We start from the raw sequence: 14,566 nt of genomic DNA, 5'->3' as shown, positions 1-14,566 counted from the left end.
TTTCCTATAGCGGACGGTCTCTCCCTTTTTGTCTCATTTTTGAAGAGTTGTTGTTTCTTGTTTTGTTTTTATTGTCACGTTTTTCCATTGCTTTATAGTTGCTTTTTCATCCGGGGGTTTTTGTGGCTTTTTGTCATTTATTTATTGCAGCTTTTCCAGCGACTTTAGTTTTTTTTTATTTGCTTTTGCAGCACATTTTCATCTCCATTGTGACGCTTTTAGATTTAGCCAAACTGGAGTAAATGTGCTCGGTTGCTAAGTTCACCTTTAAGTCTCATTTCACAAACACAAACTGGAGCTCATTGTTTTCATGCTTTAGTTTCTCGTCTCGCTTTCGGAGCCAGACTTGGATAAACGGTCACTTTTAGTTTTGTTTGGTTGAGATCGTGTCGACTCAGACTCTTTTATTCTGAGTCTTCCTTGTTGCTGCTGCTCTGCTGACTTTTCCCCCTGGAGCCAAACTGTCGCGGCTCTGACTTCCTCTTTCTCCATACGTGTCTCTGAGTGTCTCCGGCTTCTGTAACGGACAAAACTCAATCAGCAACGGTTAAATATTCACCCCGAAAGAATGTTTGTCTTCGTGACTCTGCAGGAGCTGGAGTTCAGTCTACGTTTAAGGCGAGGAGAACAAATCAAATGTATAGATATCGATTTGAAAGTTTTGTTGAACATTACTGATTATTTATGTTTTCAAATGGAAACAAGGCATTTCCAGCGACAACATCTAAATAATGGAAAGAGCCGGGTTTAAATTCATGGTTTTATTTTGCGTAAATATCGGGAGAAACGATTTGCTCAGAGGGATTTGTTTCATAAGTGCTTTGCCCCTGTCCAAAAGCTTCTGGGAAAAAAGGTGTGAAAATGGCAACAAAACTGAGACAAAAACAAGGGTGAAAATGTGAAAAAAGTGAGAAAAAATGGACGAAAATGTACCAAAAAAATGACAAAAATGGACAAAAATTGGACAAAAAAGTGAGAAACATTTGACGAAAAAATGCGAATAATTTGACGAAAAAGTGACAAAAAAATGGACAAAAACATCTAAACATTTGACGAAGAAGTGCCAAAAAATTACCAAAAAAATGACAAAAATTGACAAAAGTTTACAAAAAAGTGAGAACAATTTGGCGAAAAATTTAGAAAAAATTGATGAAAAAGTGACAAAAAAATGGACAAAAAAAATCAAAACATTTGACGAAAAAGTGACAAAAAATGGACAAAAAAAATGACAAAAAATTCACAAAAAAGTGAGAAAAATTTGGCGAAAAATTTAGAAAAAGTGACAAAAATGGACAGAAATTTGAGAAAAATTTGATGAAAAATGGAGAAAAAATTGACGAAAACATGACAAAAAAATGTACAAAAAAAATGACAAAAATTGACAAAAATTTGCCAAAAAAGTGAGAAAAATTTGGTGAAAAATTTAGAAAAAAGTCACGAAAATTTGACCAAAATGAGATGACTGCCCAACAAAATAAGTGCTGAAAAAAAATCTGATGATCAAAGTTCAATTTAGTTTTGTAGGTCTTTCAAATGAGGTGTTGCACTGGCCTACAGGATTTGGGTAAAGCTGAACTGGAGAAAATGCTCTCGGTTCAGGCGGGAGTTAAGATGTTAAAAAGCCCAAAAGTATCTGTGAGAAAATCTGGATTGTTTTCTTTTCGTTTCAAAGCTCAATAAATCAGAAAAAATGATGTTGAGAAGAACTTCCAAATGTTGTAGAGTCTGTAAAGTGGAGTCTGTGGGACTGAAGTGGAGATGTTGTTCACCTCTCACCACATTTTCTCCAGTTGTCTTAAAGAGGGGGTATTCTGCTTTTTTTCAGTCACATAGCACCAGTCTATATCACACTACAATGATGACCAAACCTTCTGTTGGTCTGTAAATGCAGTAATTAAATTCCCTGGAAGGAAACACCGATATGCGGCACTCGTGGGCAGGAGTTATTTCACTTTTACGCTGTTTAACCTGAAGCTAAAGCTAGCTAGCTTAACCAGCTCAACTGTTTATGGAAACAGCTGCGGTGGAGTCGCTCACACCTGGGCCCCCCCAACTCAAACTTTTATGTTTGACTTTACTAATCCAGACAAAGATGCTTCAATGCAGGATCATTTTATGTACGCCTGAAAATGATGAATAGCCTTAACCGTTTTCAATAGAAATGTAAAGCTCATATGTTATTAACAGTAGCTAACCTAGCTGCTCACTCTCCGCTACAAACATTTATCAAACGCTTTGTTTTGGCCAAAAACGTTGAAATTAACACAAAATCCATCTCATACGTTCCTGTCAGTCACTAATTACGCCTTTATCTGATTCAGCTGTGTCATGCGTTGCTATGGCGACGCCACAGCGGAGTGATATCCCAGTGATTTAACTACCGGACTACGTGTGCGGTTATACCAAAATAATGCACCAGCCAATCAGAATCCAGTATTCACCCAGACCATGGTGTAAGCATTTTTAATCTCCGTATAGTCCCTTTAAAACTAAACAAAAGCCAAAATTCCTTTGAAAAAGTCTTGTATTTTTCCTCATATTTATGTCAGTGATCCAAAGCAGAAGTTTCAAAGGTCAAAAGTTTTCTCTATCTTAATCAACCCAGTCCAGTCGACACTATTTTAATCTGTTCTGCTCTGAGGGATTGTGTCTGTGGAGAAGTGGAGGCTTTAAGGTGCAGATATTGAGTGTTGTTAAACATGTTCTTGTACATGTATCCACAGGCGATGCTCACGTGCCTCGTCTGTTCCTTTACATTACCCACATTACACACATTACATAACACCGTCTGCCCCGCCGTTTTACCCCCCTCCCCTCCGTCTGCACAGAGGAACATGCGTGTGACCCCCCCCCCCCTCTTTGTGAGTCTGCATGTCCTGGAACACCGTGTCTCTTTCTCCCACAACAAAAGCCTCCGAAACGACCCACTTCTCCCTCGAGACGCTCCGGCAGCTGCTTCACACGTGCCGCCCCTAGCCCCGCCCCTAACCCCGCCCCCGACCCCGCCCCCTCGCTCTGTTTACTTCCTGCTTCTCTGCACAGTTCAGCAAAACGGCCCCAGTTTAGCTCCGAGACCGGGCTGAGACGGAGCTGAATGAAAAAGACTGTTTTTGTTTGACACAAAGCGACTCGAAGGTTTCAGTTCACAGTGATTTCATTTCCATCTGTAAAGTCTGGATTTCTGATTTATAAGTCGACAAAATGTTCATAAAAGTCGACCTAAACTAAACATTTTTTACTTAGTTTGAGCAAAGTTCACCTCTCAACCCCCACGTGAGCCGAGCACCTTTTTAATCTCAAAGTTTCTTGAAAATAGTGATGAAAATAAAGATGAAAATGCTACAAGAGTGACAAAAAAGTGACAAAAACATGACAAAGAAGCAACTAAAGCATGACAATAAGATCAGTTTCAATGAGTTTTAGGTCAGAGTTTCCGTTAGCCAGTAAAAATAAATTGGCCGACAGTAGAAAATATGGAGAGAATATAGAAAAATATATTACATACATTTGACCTAAGTCAGTGACTAACATGACAAGCCCTTCACTCATTTTACAAAGCGCAGTGGAAGCTCCATCGTCACGCTGGAAAAAAAAGGCTTTTCTCTTTGTGCTTTATCACATTTACCAAGAAAACAGCAAACGACAAGTACATTTACTTTTATAAAAGTGTGTCAACCTCTTAACTCCCGCCTGAACCGAGAGCATCTTTTTCCTCACGTTGTCAGATTTTTTTCCATCATTTTTTTGTTGGGTATTCAACTCATTTTTGTCACTTTTAGTCATTTTAGTCATTTTTAGTCATTTTTTTGTCATTTTTTGTCACATTTTTGTGATTTTTTCGTCAATTTTTCATCAAATTTTTGTCCTTTTTTTTTTTGCTACATTTTTGTCCATTTTTTGTAATTTTTTTGGTCATTTTTTCGTCACTTTTTGTCAATGTTTTCTGACTTTTTTGTCACATCTCCATCATTGTTTTCGTTGCTGGGTCCGTGTTGAATCGCTCGACACTGACTTTGATGACATTTTGTTGTTTTGTCGATTTGTTCATTATCATAATTTTACAGCTGAAGCCCCGTTAAAGCAGACGGGCGTCCTACAGCCCAGCCCTTGCTGAGCAGCTGATGTGGTCAGACCTGGACAGCGTTTGGACAAAAAAGACAAAAAAATGATTAAAAAAAGACAAAAAATGTGACAAAAAATTGACAAAAAAAAGGGGCCAAAAAATCGACCAAAAAATGACAAAAAATTTGACAAATAAAGACAAAAAATTGATAAAAAGACAAAAAATGTGACAAAAAAAGACAAAAAATTGACCAAAAAAATGTGACAAAAAATCGACAAAAAGACAAAAAATGATTTAAAAATGACAAAAAATGTGACGAAAAAATTGACAAAAAAGGGGCCAAAAAAGACAAAAAATCGACAAAAAAATGACAAAAAATGAGACAAAGACAAAAAATTGATTAAAAAAGACAAAAAATCGACAAAAAAATGACAAAAGATTGACCAAAAAAATGTGACAAAAAATTGACAAAAAAATGACAAAAAATGTGACAAATAAAGACAAAAAATTGATAAAAAGACAAAAAATGTGACAAAAAAAGACAAAAGATTGACCAAAAAAATGTGACAAAAAATCGACAAAAAGACAAAAAATTATTTAAAAATGACAAAAAATGTGACAAAAAATGGACAAAAAAGGGGCCAAAAAAGACAAAAAATCGACAAAAAATGACAAAAAATGAGACAAAGACAAAAAATGTATTAAAAATGACACAAAATGTGACAAAAAAGACAAAAAATGAACCAAAAAAAAAGACAAAATACGACAAAAAATTCATTCAATGACAAAAAAGCTACAAAATGAGTTGAAAACCCCCCCAAAAAGATGGAAAAAATCTGATGGCGTGAGGAAAAAGATCCATTTAGATGACTTTTGTAGATCTTAGCTTTCAAATGAGGTGTTACACTGGCCTTCAGGATTTGGGTAAAGCTGAACTGGAGAAAATGCTCTCGGTCCAGGCGGGAGTTAAGAGGTTAAAGGCCGGTAACTCTTGTGAATGGCCGACATTTTACAACCCAGCCGGCCAAAGCGGAACCTCTGTTTTAGCTCTTTTAAATGAGGCTCTGGAATATAGTCTACGAGCTACAGTGGAGAAGCTTTAGATTTGGGTAAAGCTGAACTGTAGAAGAGGCCCTCGGTTGAGGCGGGGGTTGAAGTAGTTTATAAAAGTCGGCCTAAACTAAGCGATGTCTGACTGACTCATGTTTGTGCTGAAACAAAAGTCTGCCGTGTCTCTGTGCTCAGCAGCTGTCCGACACGTGCCATTGGCCAGTCCCGCCTCCAGTCCCGCCCCCTTCCCCCTATCCCTGCCTCCTGATTCGCTCACACTCTTTATTTACCTCTAAACCACTCCCACGAGCCTGTTCCTCACTTCTCCCTCCGTCCTCGCTTTTCTAAACCGCTCCAAACAAACACGTCTCTGCTCAGAAACACCATTTCCCGCTTTTGTTCGGACACTTTGCTGAAATGTGAAGCGTAAAGGATGTTTTTTCTTTTCTCTGCGAGCAGGAAAAGCTCAGAGTCTGCAGCCCTTTGTGAGCAGCGGCACGTGCTTCTCTCCCTTCACTTTTCTTTAGCTCCTCCCATGTGTTTTTTTTCCCTCCGGCTTCGAGGACTGAACTTTCCCACAAAGAGCTCGATCCAAAACTGAGAACCTCGGAGGACGAACGCTTTCAGAAAGATGTCACTTTTTCCACTTTTGGATTGAGTTTTTTCCCCCGAATCATTCAGGAGGGAGTAGCTTTTTAAATACTGACGACTGGACTGGTTAAAGGTGAGGACGTCCCGCTTCTCTCCGCTCTTTTAGTCAAACTGTAAGACTTTTTTATCATCTTTTTGGGTTGAAAGTTTAAGAGGAAAGTTGTTCAGTGATAGTTTTAATCCTTTGATGAAGATGTCATTTAGTTTTGGACAGAACAGCAGGTTGTTTTAGGTCAGGGACGTACGGTTTGTTGTTTTTCTTTAACTGATTGTGGGGATGGGACAGTAGTGAATCTTTGGGTGATATGGATGATATGATCTTTATTTAACAATATTATCACGATATGGTTTAAAAATGTCATTGAAAACTGCAGAAATTGAAATATTCCTCTTCATCGTCTGCTATGAATGTCATATTGAGTGAGACAAATTAAGTATATTAAACAAATTCAACTCGAAAACCAGCTGATCTTTTCATGGCCGTAATCAAGAGCAATTCAGAGCTGGTTTTATGAAGCAGAAGAAGCAATTTGAAAATTGAAGGCTTAGGTCAGAAGCAGGTTAATATAATGGTTTCAGAAGAAACAACACAGTGGAGCCATGCGGTGCTACTGGCTCCAGATTAATCCATCGACTTTCTGCACAAGGAAAGATGACAATCTTTGCGAAAGCACTTTTCATTCAGCTTGTTATTGTGTTTTTTGTCTGTAGCTTTGCAGACGGTGCAGCTTGTTGTTTCTCAGATGGACCTGCGTTCGCTCTCGGCGCATGTTCCTCATGCCGGAGTTTAATCTAAGTTTTCTTTTGAGTTTTCTTTTCTTTTAAATCCTAAACAATCCCACTGTCAGACTTTACTTTCTCTCGGGGAGTAAAGTCTGAGTTTTTCACCGTCTGTTCACCATGACAGAGGCTGATTAGGGGAGCGGGGCCCCCTTGTGGTTTAACACCACATCTCACAACCGAGGTCCTTTACAGCAGAGGCTGGACCTATTTACCGATTATTAACATTATGTCACATTTTTGTTGAATTTTTGTCACTTTTGTTGCGTTTACATCCTTGTTTTCTTCTCATTTTTTGTGGCTGTTTTGGTGCTTTTTTCCCAAGAATCTTTTTGATTAGGGTAAAGCCAAACTGGAGAAAATGGGATCCGTTCAGGTGGGAGTTACGTGGTTAAGTGCGATCATCACGATTAATCTCGATTAATTTCTGCATTTTTAATCACGATTAACGATATTATTGTTTATCGTCCCATCCCTGACCGATAATCAGAGCCCGTTTAACCATTTATTTAATCTCTGCAGTGAAATCATTTTTTTATTTCCTTTTCCAGGCAGCCGCAGCCGACCCCGGGTCCCACTCCAATGGTGTCGCCCCGAGCGGAGACCACGCCCATCCCGGTGCCCACGCAGGTGCGGAACTACCAGCGGATCAAGCAGAACCTGTCGAGCAGCCCCTCCCCGACCACCACCGGCATCTACGGATCCCCCAGGTACGAGGCGCACCTGCAGGATCATGATAATACACCTTATTTAACCTGATTAACTTAACTAAGGAAGTGTTCATGATGAATTAAGGCGAGACACGGCAGGTGAAAGTATTGATTTTTCACGCAGTGGTCGAAGTGGAGATTTGTATCTATTTTCCTCCCTTTACATCTTAGTTTTCATGTCAGATATAAAAATGACAAAACTCACCCGCATGATGTTTATTTTATGATGTTTTGTCTGCGAGGTGGGGGCAACCCGGAAGTAGCTGCTGCGCCGCGTAGAAAGTCCGTCTTTCCCGCGGGTTTTCATTCATAAATATTGACAGATTTGAAATCCACGTGTGCTGCTAAGGGGCCCCGTGATGACGCTTTCACCCAAATATGGTGTTTTTCCTCCTACGAGACGCTGGAGCGGAAAAGTCAAAGAACGGGCCGAGCATGCGCACTCGCTACAAAACTTCAGGGCTGGTTTTCTCTGAATGAGAGAAGCCGCACTCGGGCAGAGCCTGAGCCCTTATAGAAGCTCCCACAGACTCCAAACTTTACAGTCTGAGACACAACAATATTTTGAAGGTTTTTTCAGAGGGATTTTTTAATATCTAATTCCTAGCCTGATTTATTCAGTTTTGAAACCAAAAAAAACTGGTGAAATTTGAGTTTTAACAGATTTTTTCACTGTTAATTAGTTTGTTGAAAAACTAAACAAAATATCCAATATCCCCTCTGAAAGAATCTTACTTACTAATATGTCAATAAAATAAAACCATAACATTTAATCTGGCTCAATTCATTATTTTGATTTCGGCAATTTTGGCCATTTTAATGCTCAAAATGCCTTATTTTTAAGTGAAAACATAAAATGACATAAAAATTCTCATATTTATATCTGTGATGTTCAGCAAAAGTTTCAAATTGACATCTCTACATTTTTTTTTTTCCCTATTCACCTGCAGTGTCTCGCCTCAAGGCTAAATACGGTGTTTTTATTAAGTGTTACTGAAGTGAGCTCAAAAATCTTGTTTTCTCATTTTTCCCCCTCATTTTTTACTGATATATTTCCTATTTCCCTAAAATTTTCCCTTTTTGTTGTTGTACTAGATTTTCCTCTTATTTTTGCCACAGTTTCTCTCTGGTGTGAGTGTGTTGTGGATGTGTTTTGTCTCGTGACTATGACCTCATGTTAGTTCTCCTGCTCGTGGCTCTTGCCGTGATCAGAGCCGGTAAAACAATCATCCTGCAGTGATTCAGCTCTGCCTCTGCTAACGTCTGCAGCTAACGGTGACTCATGCTAACGCTAATGTAGCATTTACCTCCTGTTTCATCATTTACCTCCGTTACAGCCAGTTACATCAGGCAGGTTCACAACTTCATCACAATAAATCAAGGAATACAGCATTAATCCGTTACTATTGACCCTTTAACTGGTGACATCATCAGTGACATCATCTGGAGGCAGGAAGTGATCAAGAGAAATAAGATTAAACTAAAACTACCAATTATAAGTGTAAAACTACAACTGAAACATGTGGTCCTGTTGTGGCTTAAGGTGAAAGAACAAGAGGAATGACATTTGAGACGAGAAAATAAGGTTTATCTGATATTTCCAACAACAGTTTATCATTTGTTTATCGTTACTATGACAACAGGTACAATGGAAATGGATAGGAATCGAGCTTCCCGCCTCCAGCTAAGCCCGTAATGTTTACAAACACTTAAAGGGTCTGTTGGAAACCCCATTAGCTTCCACCATAGCGGTCGCTAATAAGACAATACTTACAAACAATAAGGATTAAAAGTACAAGAGAAATTAAGTACAATGCCATTAAATAAAGTGACAAAAATTCAACAAAAATGTGACAAATATTCAACAAAAATGTGACAAAAATGTGACAAAAATGTGACAAAAATGTAACAAAAATGTAACAAAAATTCAACAAAAATTCAACAAAAATTCAACAAAAGTTAAACAAAAATTCAACAAAAAATAACAAAAATTCAACATAAATGTGACAAAAATTCAACAAAAATTCAACAAAAATTCAACAAAAAGTGACAAAAATTCAACAAAAATGTCACAAAAATTCAACAAAAAAGTGACAAAAATTCAACAAAAATTTAACAAAAATGTGACAAAAATTTAACAAAAATGTCACAAAAATTCGAGAGCCAGAGTTAAGCGCAATGTGAAAGTGTCAGATAAACGGTTTGCCTGTAGCCATGACTTCCTTTGAAAATAATAACAAATTATAATGTATTTTATTTGGAATCAGTGGCCAAGATACTGGTCTGATCTGTGTCAGACTCAGGCCCCGCCCACTCCTCGTACAGGAATGATCCGGGTTTGTCATGATCTGAGGCAGTTAATAGGTGAAGGATCAATAAAGTAACAATGTGAAAATAGCAAGAAATCTGCACAACTCGCCAGCTTTTTTATTAGCTCACCACAGCGCGATGTTTCGGGCAAGTTGTCTTTAAGAAGAGCTATTTGCCCGAAACGTCGCGATGTGGTGAGCTGATAAAAAATCACAACATAAAACTCTGCAGTGAGTCCCGCCTCCTATTACACGGGTGTCGAACCCCTTTTGGGTCGCGGGCCGTATATAATGTAAACATGAAAATACTGAGAAAACATGTTTCCAGTAAATGAATATTGCACTTTACAACCTTGTCTCATAAGAGTCTCTGAGTGCCGCCCTGGGGCAGACTGACCATTTACTGCATGGCTGTAATGTGTTGTTTATATCCTGAGCTCTTGTCAGTGCCCTCTGCTGGACACGCGTTGTATTCTTTCCCTTTTTTAATTTAAGCTGCCCCCTAGTGGCTGGAATGAGAATACAGATTTTTTCCTTTAAAAATTCATTCAACTCCGCACAGGAATGGGCTACACTTTTATTTTTGACATACTCCGGAATGTTTGCTCTACAAGCAGGGGCGGACTGGCCATATGTCCATTCTGGAAGAGCACAGAAGGGCCACCAGTCCCGCCTCAACTGAGCTTTACTCAAATCTAAAAGCTAAAAAGAAAAGCATAAAAATAGCGAGAAAAAGAGGATGAAAACAAAACAAAAATGTGCCGGAAAAGCAACAAAAAAGTGACAAAAAATGTGATGAAAAGGAAACAAAAACGTGATAAAAACACAATAAAAAATTATGGAAAAAATAATGAAAAAAAAACCAACAAAAATATGACAAAAATGACGTGACGAAAAGTTTCCATAACTTTTATCGGTCTTAGCTTTCAAATGAGGCGTTACATTGTTGATCTCCAGTCGAGAAGCTTTTAGATTTGGGTAAAGCCCGGTATAAAAAAACATGAATCTAAAAGGAATTCCGTGGAGTATGGTGCACCACAAGGTTCAATTTTGGGACCATTATTATTTATATTAATGATTTTGCTTCTGTTTCTACGACCACCTTTCCCGCTCTTTTTGCTGATGATACCAATAAAAAAAATAAAAAAATAAAAAGTCGGCCTGGGGAAAATGAACTCGTTAATGTTAAGGCGGGGGGTAAGAGGTTAAAATATGTATTTGTGGAAGTATCACAATTACACTTATTTGGGCCAGGCTGGTCAGAGTCCAGGGCTGTTTTTCAGTCCCAGTCCGCCCCTGTCTACAAGTTTTTGATTTGGCCCGCGGGCCGCCAGCTTGACATGTCCGACCTATTAGCAAGATTATTTGAGCAGAATGTAGGTTTAGGGAAGATACTAAGTTTTGACGATGTGGTCCTTCACTAACTGTTTATTCAACAAAAAATGAAAGAAAATCATGTTTTTTTTAAGCATTTTGACAGTTTTATAATGATTGAAAATTCTCATTAAAGTTCCCATTGAAAGTTTCTGGAAAGTTTGCGAAAATTTAACTTGAATTTTCCATCCCTTTGTAACCCTAGAAATCTGACCTTTTTGTGCAAAACCAGAAGCCGCTTCCGTAGAGTTCCTCACGCCAAAACGATACAAGTAAAGACGAGTGAACGCTAGAGTTGATGCTTTACAATAAAAATCCCCTTTGGTTTAATATTCACACTGAAGAGCTTTTATTTTTATCAAACTGTGTCAAAATCAGAGTGGAAGTGAATCCGGACTAAAACAGATCGTTTGCTCTATATTGAACTCTCCGGTGTTTATTTTGAGGCTGTGTATCGGATGATCAAGTCGCTCAGTGGCTTTTCTTTTTAGCACCGGCCGCTTTCATTGTTCACTGGCTCCGTTTCAGCCGTGACTCACGCCGAGTTTCCTGCCGTTATATCACTTTACCTTTATGTCAGAGCGTGTTACACAGAGACGGAGCAGGAAGCGGGAGGACCAGCGCCGAACGGGAGATTCGCTGTGTCATTCTCAGCTACAACAGGAAGAGGGAGAGGAGGAGGAGGAGGAGGAGGGATTTTATTGATTTATTGCACTTAGGACGACAACAAACAAGGCGAGATCTAAAACTAGTCCCACATCAGCTTCCCAATTTGTATTTTTTCCCTCTCTTTTCATTTACCTCACAATTCTTTCCCCATTTAAGGCGAGACACGGCAGGTGAAAGTATTGGTTTTTCACGCAGTGGTCGAAGTGGAGATTTTTATCTGTTTTCCTCCCTTTACATCTTAGTTTTCATGTCAGATATAAAAATGATGTTTATTTTATGATGTTTTGTCTGCGAGGTGGGGGCGACCCGGAAGTAGCTGCTGCGCCGCGAAGAAAGTCCGTCTTTCCCGCGGGTTTTCATTCATAAATATTGACAGATTTGACATCCACGTGTCCTGCTAAGGGGCCCCGTGATGACGCTTTCACCCAAATATGGTATTTTTCCTCCTACGAGACGCTGGAGCGGAAAAGTCGGAGAACGGGCCGAGCATGCGCACTCGCTACAAAACTTCAGGGCTGGTTTTCTCTGAATGAGAGAAGCCGCACTCGGGCAGAGCCTGAGCCCTTATAGAAGCTCCCACAGACTCCAAACTTTACAGTCTGAGACACAACAATATTTTGAAGGTTTTTTCAGAGGGATTTTTTAATATCTAATTCCTAGCCTGATTAATTCAGCTTTGAAACCAAAAAAACAGGCGGAATTTGAGTTTTTACAGATTTTTTCACTGACGATTAGTTTCTGGAAAAACTAAACAAAATATCCAAAATCTCCTCTGAAAAAATCTTAGTCACTAATATGTCAATAAAATAAAATCATAACATTTAATCTGGCTCAATTCATTATTTTGATTTCGTTCTGCTGAGGAGCAGTGGTTGGTAACTCGGCTGGTGACGAAAGCTCGGAGGCGTCTCCAGGAGGTGGGGGCGTTCCTAGGAGGACTCAGGCAAACCTGTCCCTAAAATGGCCGACATCAGAGTTTTTACAGATTACTCAAAAATACGTGAATGTGCCAAGGCAACACTTCAGCCATGTTTTTAATGAGGGAATGACATAATAACATGATGTAAAGCTTGAAAAAGTTTTTGCATAATAGGTGAAGACACGCACATCCAGCGGTCTAAGCCAGTGTGCCGGATCAATAAAGTAACAATATGAAAATAGCAAAAGATCCGCACAACTTAATGCTCACCAGCTTTTTATTAGCTCACCACAGCCATTTTGATTTCAAAATATAGGCATTTTTGGCCATTTTAATGCTCAAAATGCCTTATTTTTATGTGAAAACATAAAATGACAGAAAAAATGCAATACATTTTTTTCTCATTTATATCTGTGATGTTCAGCAAAAGTTTCAAATTGACATCTCTACATTTACTTTTTTTCCCTATTCACCTGCAGTGTCTCGCCTTAAACTGACATGTCGTTTCTTTATTTTCCTCTCTCCCCTGCGGAGTCTCTTCCTGCCGGATCTTAACGTCTCTCCTGTTGTTCCTCAGGTCGGGCACCGTGCGGCGCTCTAACACCAGCCCCATGGGGTTCCCCAAGATGGTGTCGGGGTCTCCGAGTGCGGGGGACATCGCTCAGACCGTGACCGTCGGACGCCGCCTGTCGACGGGCAGCTCCCGGCCGTACTCGCCCTCCCCCCTGGGTCAGAGCAACTACACTACCCACAATCCCCCTCTGTATACTCTCCCCCCGGGGTCAGAGCGACTACACTACCCACAATCCACCTCTGTATACTCTCCCCCCGGGGTCAGAGCAACTACACTACCCACAATCCCCCTCTGTATACTCTCCCCCCCTGGGTCAGAGCGACTACACTACCCACAATCCCCCTCTGTGTACTCTCCCCCCTGGGTCAGAGCATCTACACTACCCACAATCCCCCTATGTATACTCTCCCCCCTGGGTCAGAGCGACTACACTACCCACAATCCCCCTCTGTGTACTCTCCCCCCTGGGTCAGAGCAACTACACTACCCACAATCCCCCTCTGTATACTCTCCCCCCGGGGTCAGAGCGACTACACTACCCACAATCCACCTCTGTATACTCTCCCCCCGGGGTCAGAGCAACTACACTACCCACAATCCCCCTCTGTATACTCTCCCCCCCTGGGTCAGAGCGACTACACTACCCACAATCCCCCTCTGTGTACTCTCCCCCCTGGGTCAGAGCATCTACACTACCCACAATCCCCCTATGTATACTCTCCCCCCTGGGTCAGAGCGACTACACTACCCACAATCCCCCTCTGTGTACTCTCCCCCCTGGGTCAGAGCATCTACACTACCCACAATCCCCCTCTGTATACCCCCCCCTCTGGGTCAGAGCAACTACACTACCCACAATCCCCCTCTGTGTACTCTCCCCCCTGGGTCAGAGCATCTACACTACCCACAATCCCCCTCTGTGTACACTCCCCCCTGGGTCAGAGCGACTACACTACCCACAATCCCCCTCTGTATACTCTCCCCCCTGGGTCAGAGCAACTACACTACCTACAATCCCCCTCTGTGTACACTCCCCCCTGGGTCAGAGCAACTACACTACCCACAATCCCCCTCTGTATACTCTCCCCCCTGGGTCAGAGCGACTACACTACCCACAATCCCCCTCTGTGTACTCTCCCCCCTGGGTCAGAGCAACTACACTACCCACAATCCCCCTCTGTGTACACTCCCCCCTGGGTCAGAGCAACTACACTACCCACAATCCCCCTCTGTATACTCTCCCCCCTGGGTCAGAGCAACTACACTACCCACAATCCCCCTCTGTGTACACTCCCCCCTGGGTCAGAGCGACTACACTACCCACAATCCCCCTCTGTATACTCTCCCCCTTGGGTCAGAGCGACTACACTACCCACAATCCCCCTCTGTATACTCTCCCCCCTGGGTCAGAGCGACTACACTACCCACAATCCCCCTCTGTATACTCCCCCCCCTGGGTCAGAGCAA

At 40.9% G+C, this 14,566-nt stretch overlaps 1 protein-coding gene across 1 annotated transcript in view; it reads left to right on the top strand.

Moving 5' to 3' along the window:
* The window catches only part of ulk2 (unc-51 like autophagy activating kinase 2), an 89,663-nt gene that overhangs the window by 55,633 nt on the left and 19,464 nt on the right, over positions 1 to 14,566 (top strand). The window contains exons 15-16 of the mRNA XM_079573732.1: positions 7,096 to 7,254; positions 13,103 to 13,254. Of these exons, the coding sequence (XP_079429858.1) occupies positions 7,096 to 7,254; positions 13,103 to 13,254 (311 nt within the window). The remainder of the gene's footprint in view (positions 1 to 7,095; positions 7,255 to 13,102; positions 13,255 to 14,566) is intronic.

Source organism: Gobius niger, assembly GCF_951799975.1.
Source record: "Gobius niger genome assembly, chromosome: 1".
Lineage (NCBI taxonomy): Eukaryota > Metazoa > Chordata > Actinopteri > Gobiiformes > Gobiidae > Gobius > Gobius niger.
This window is presented reverse-complemented; position numbering and strand designations above follow the sequence as displayed.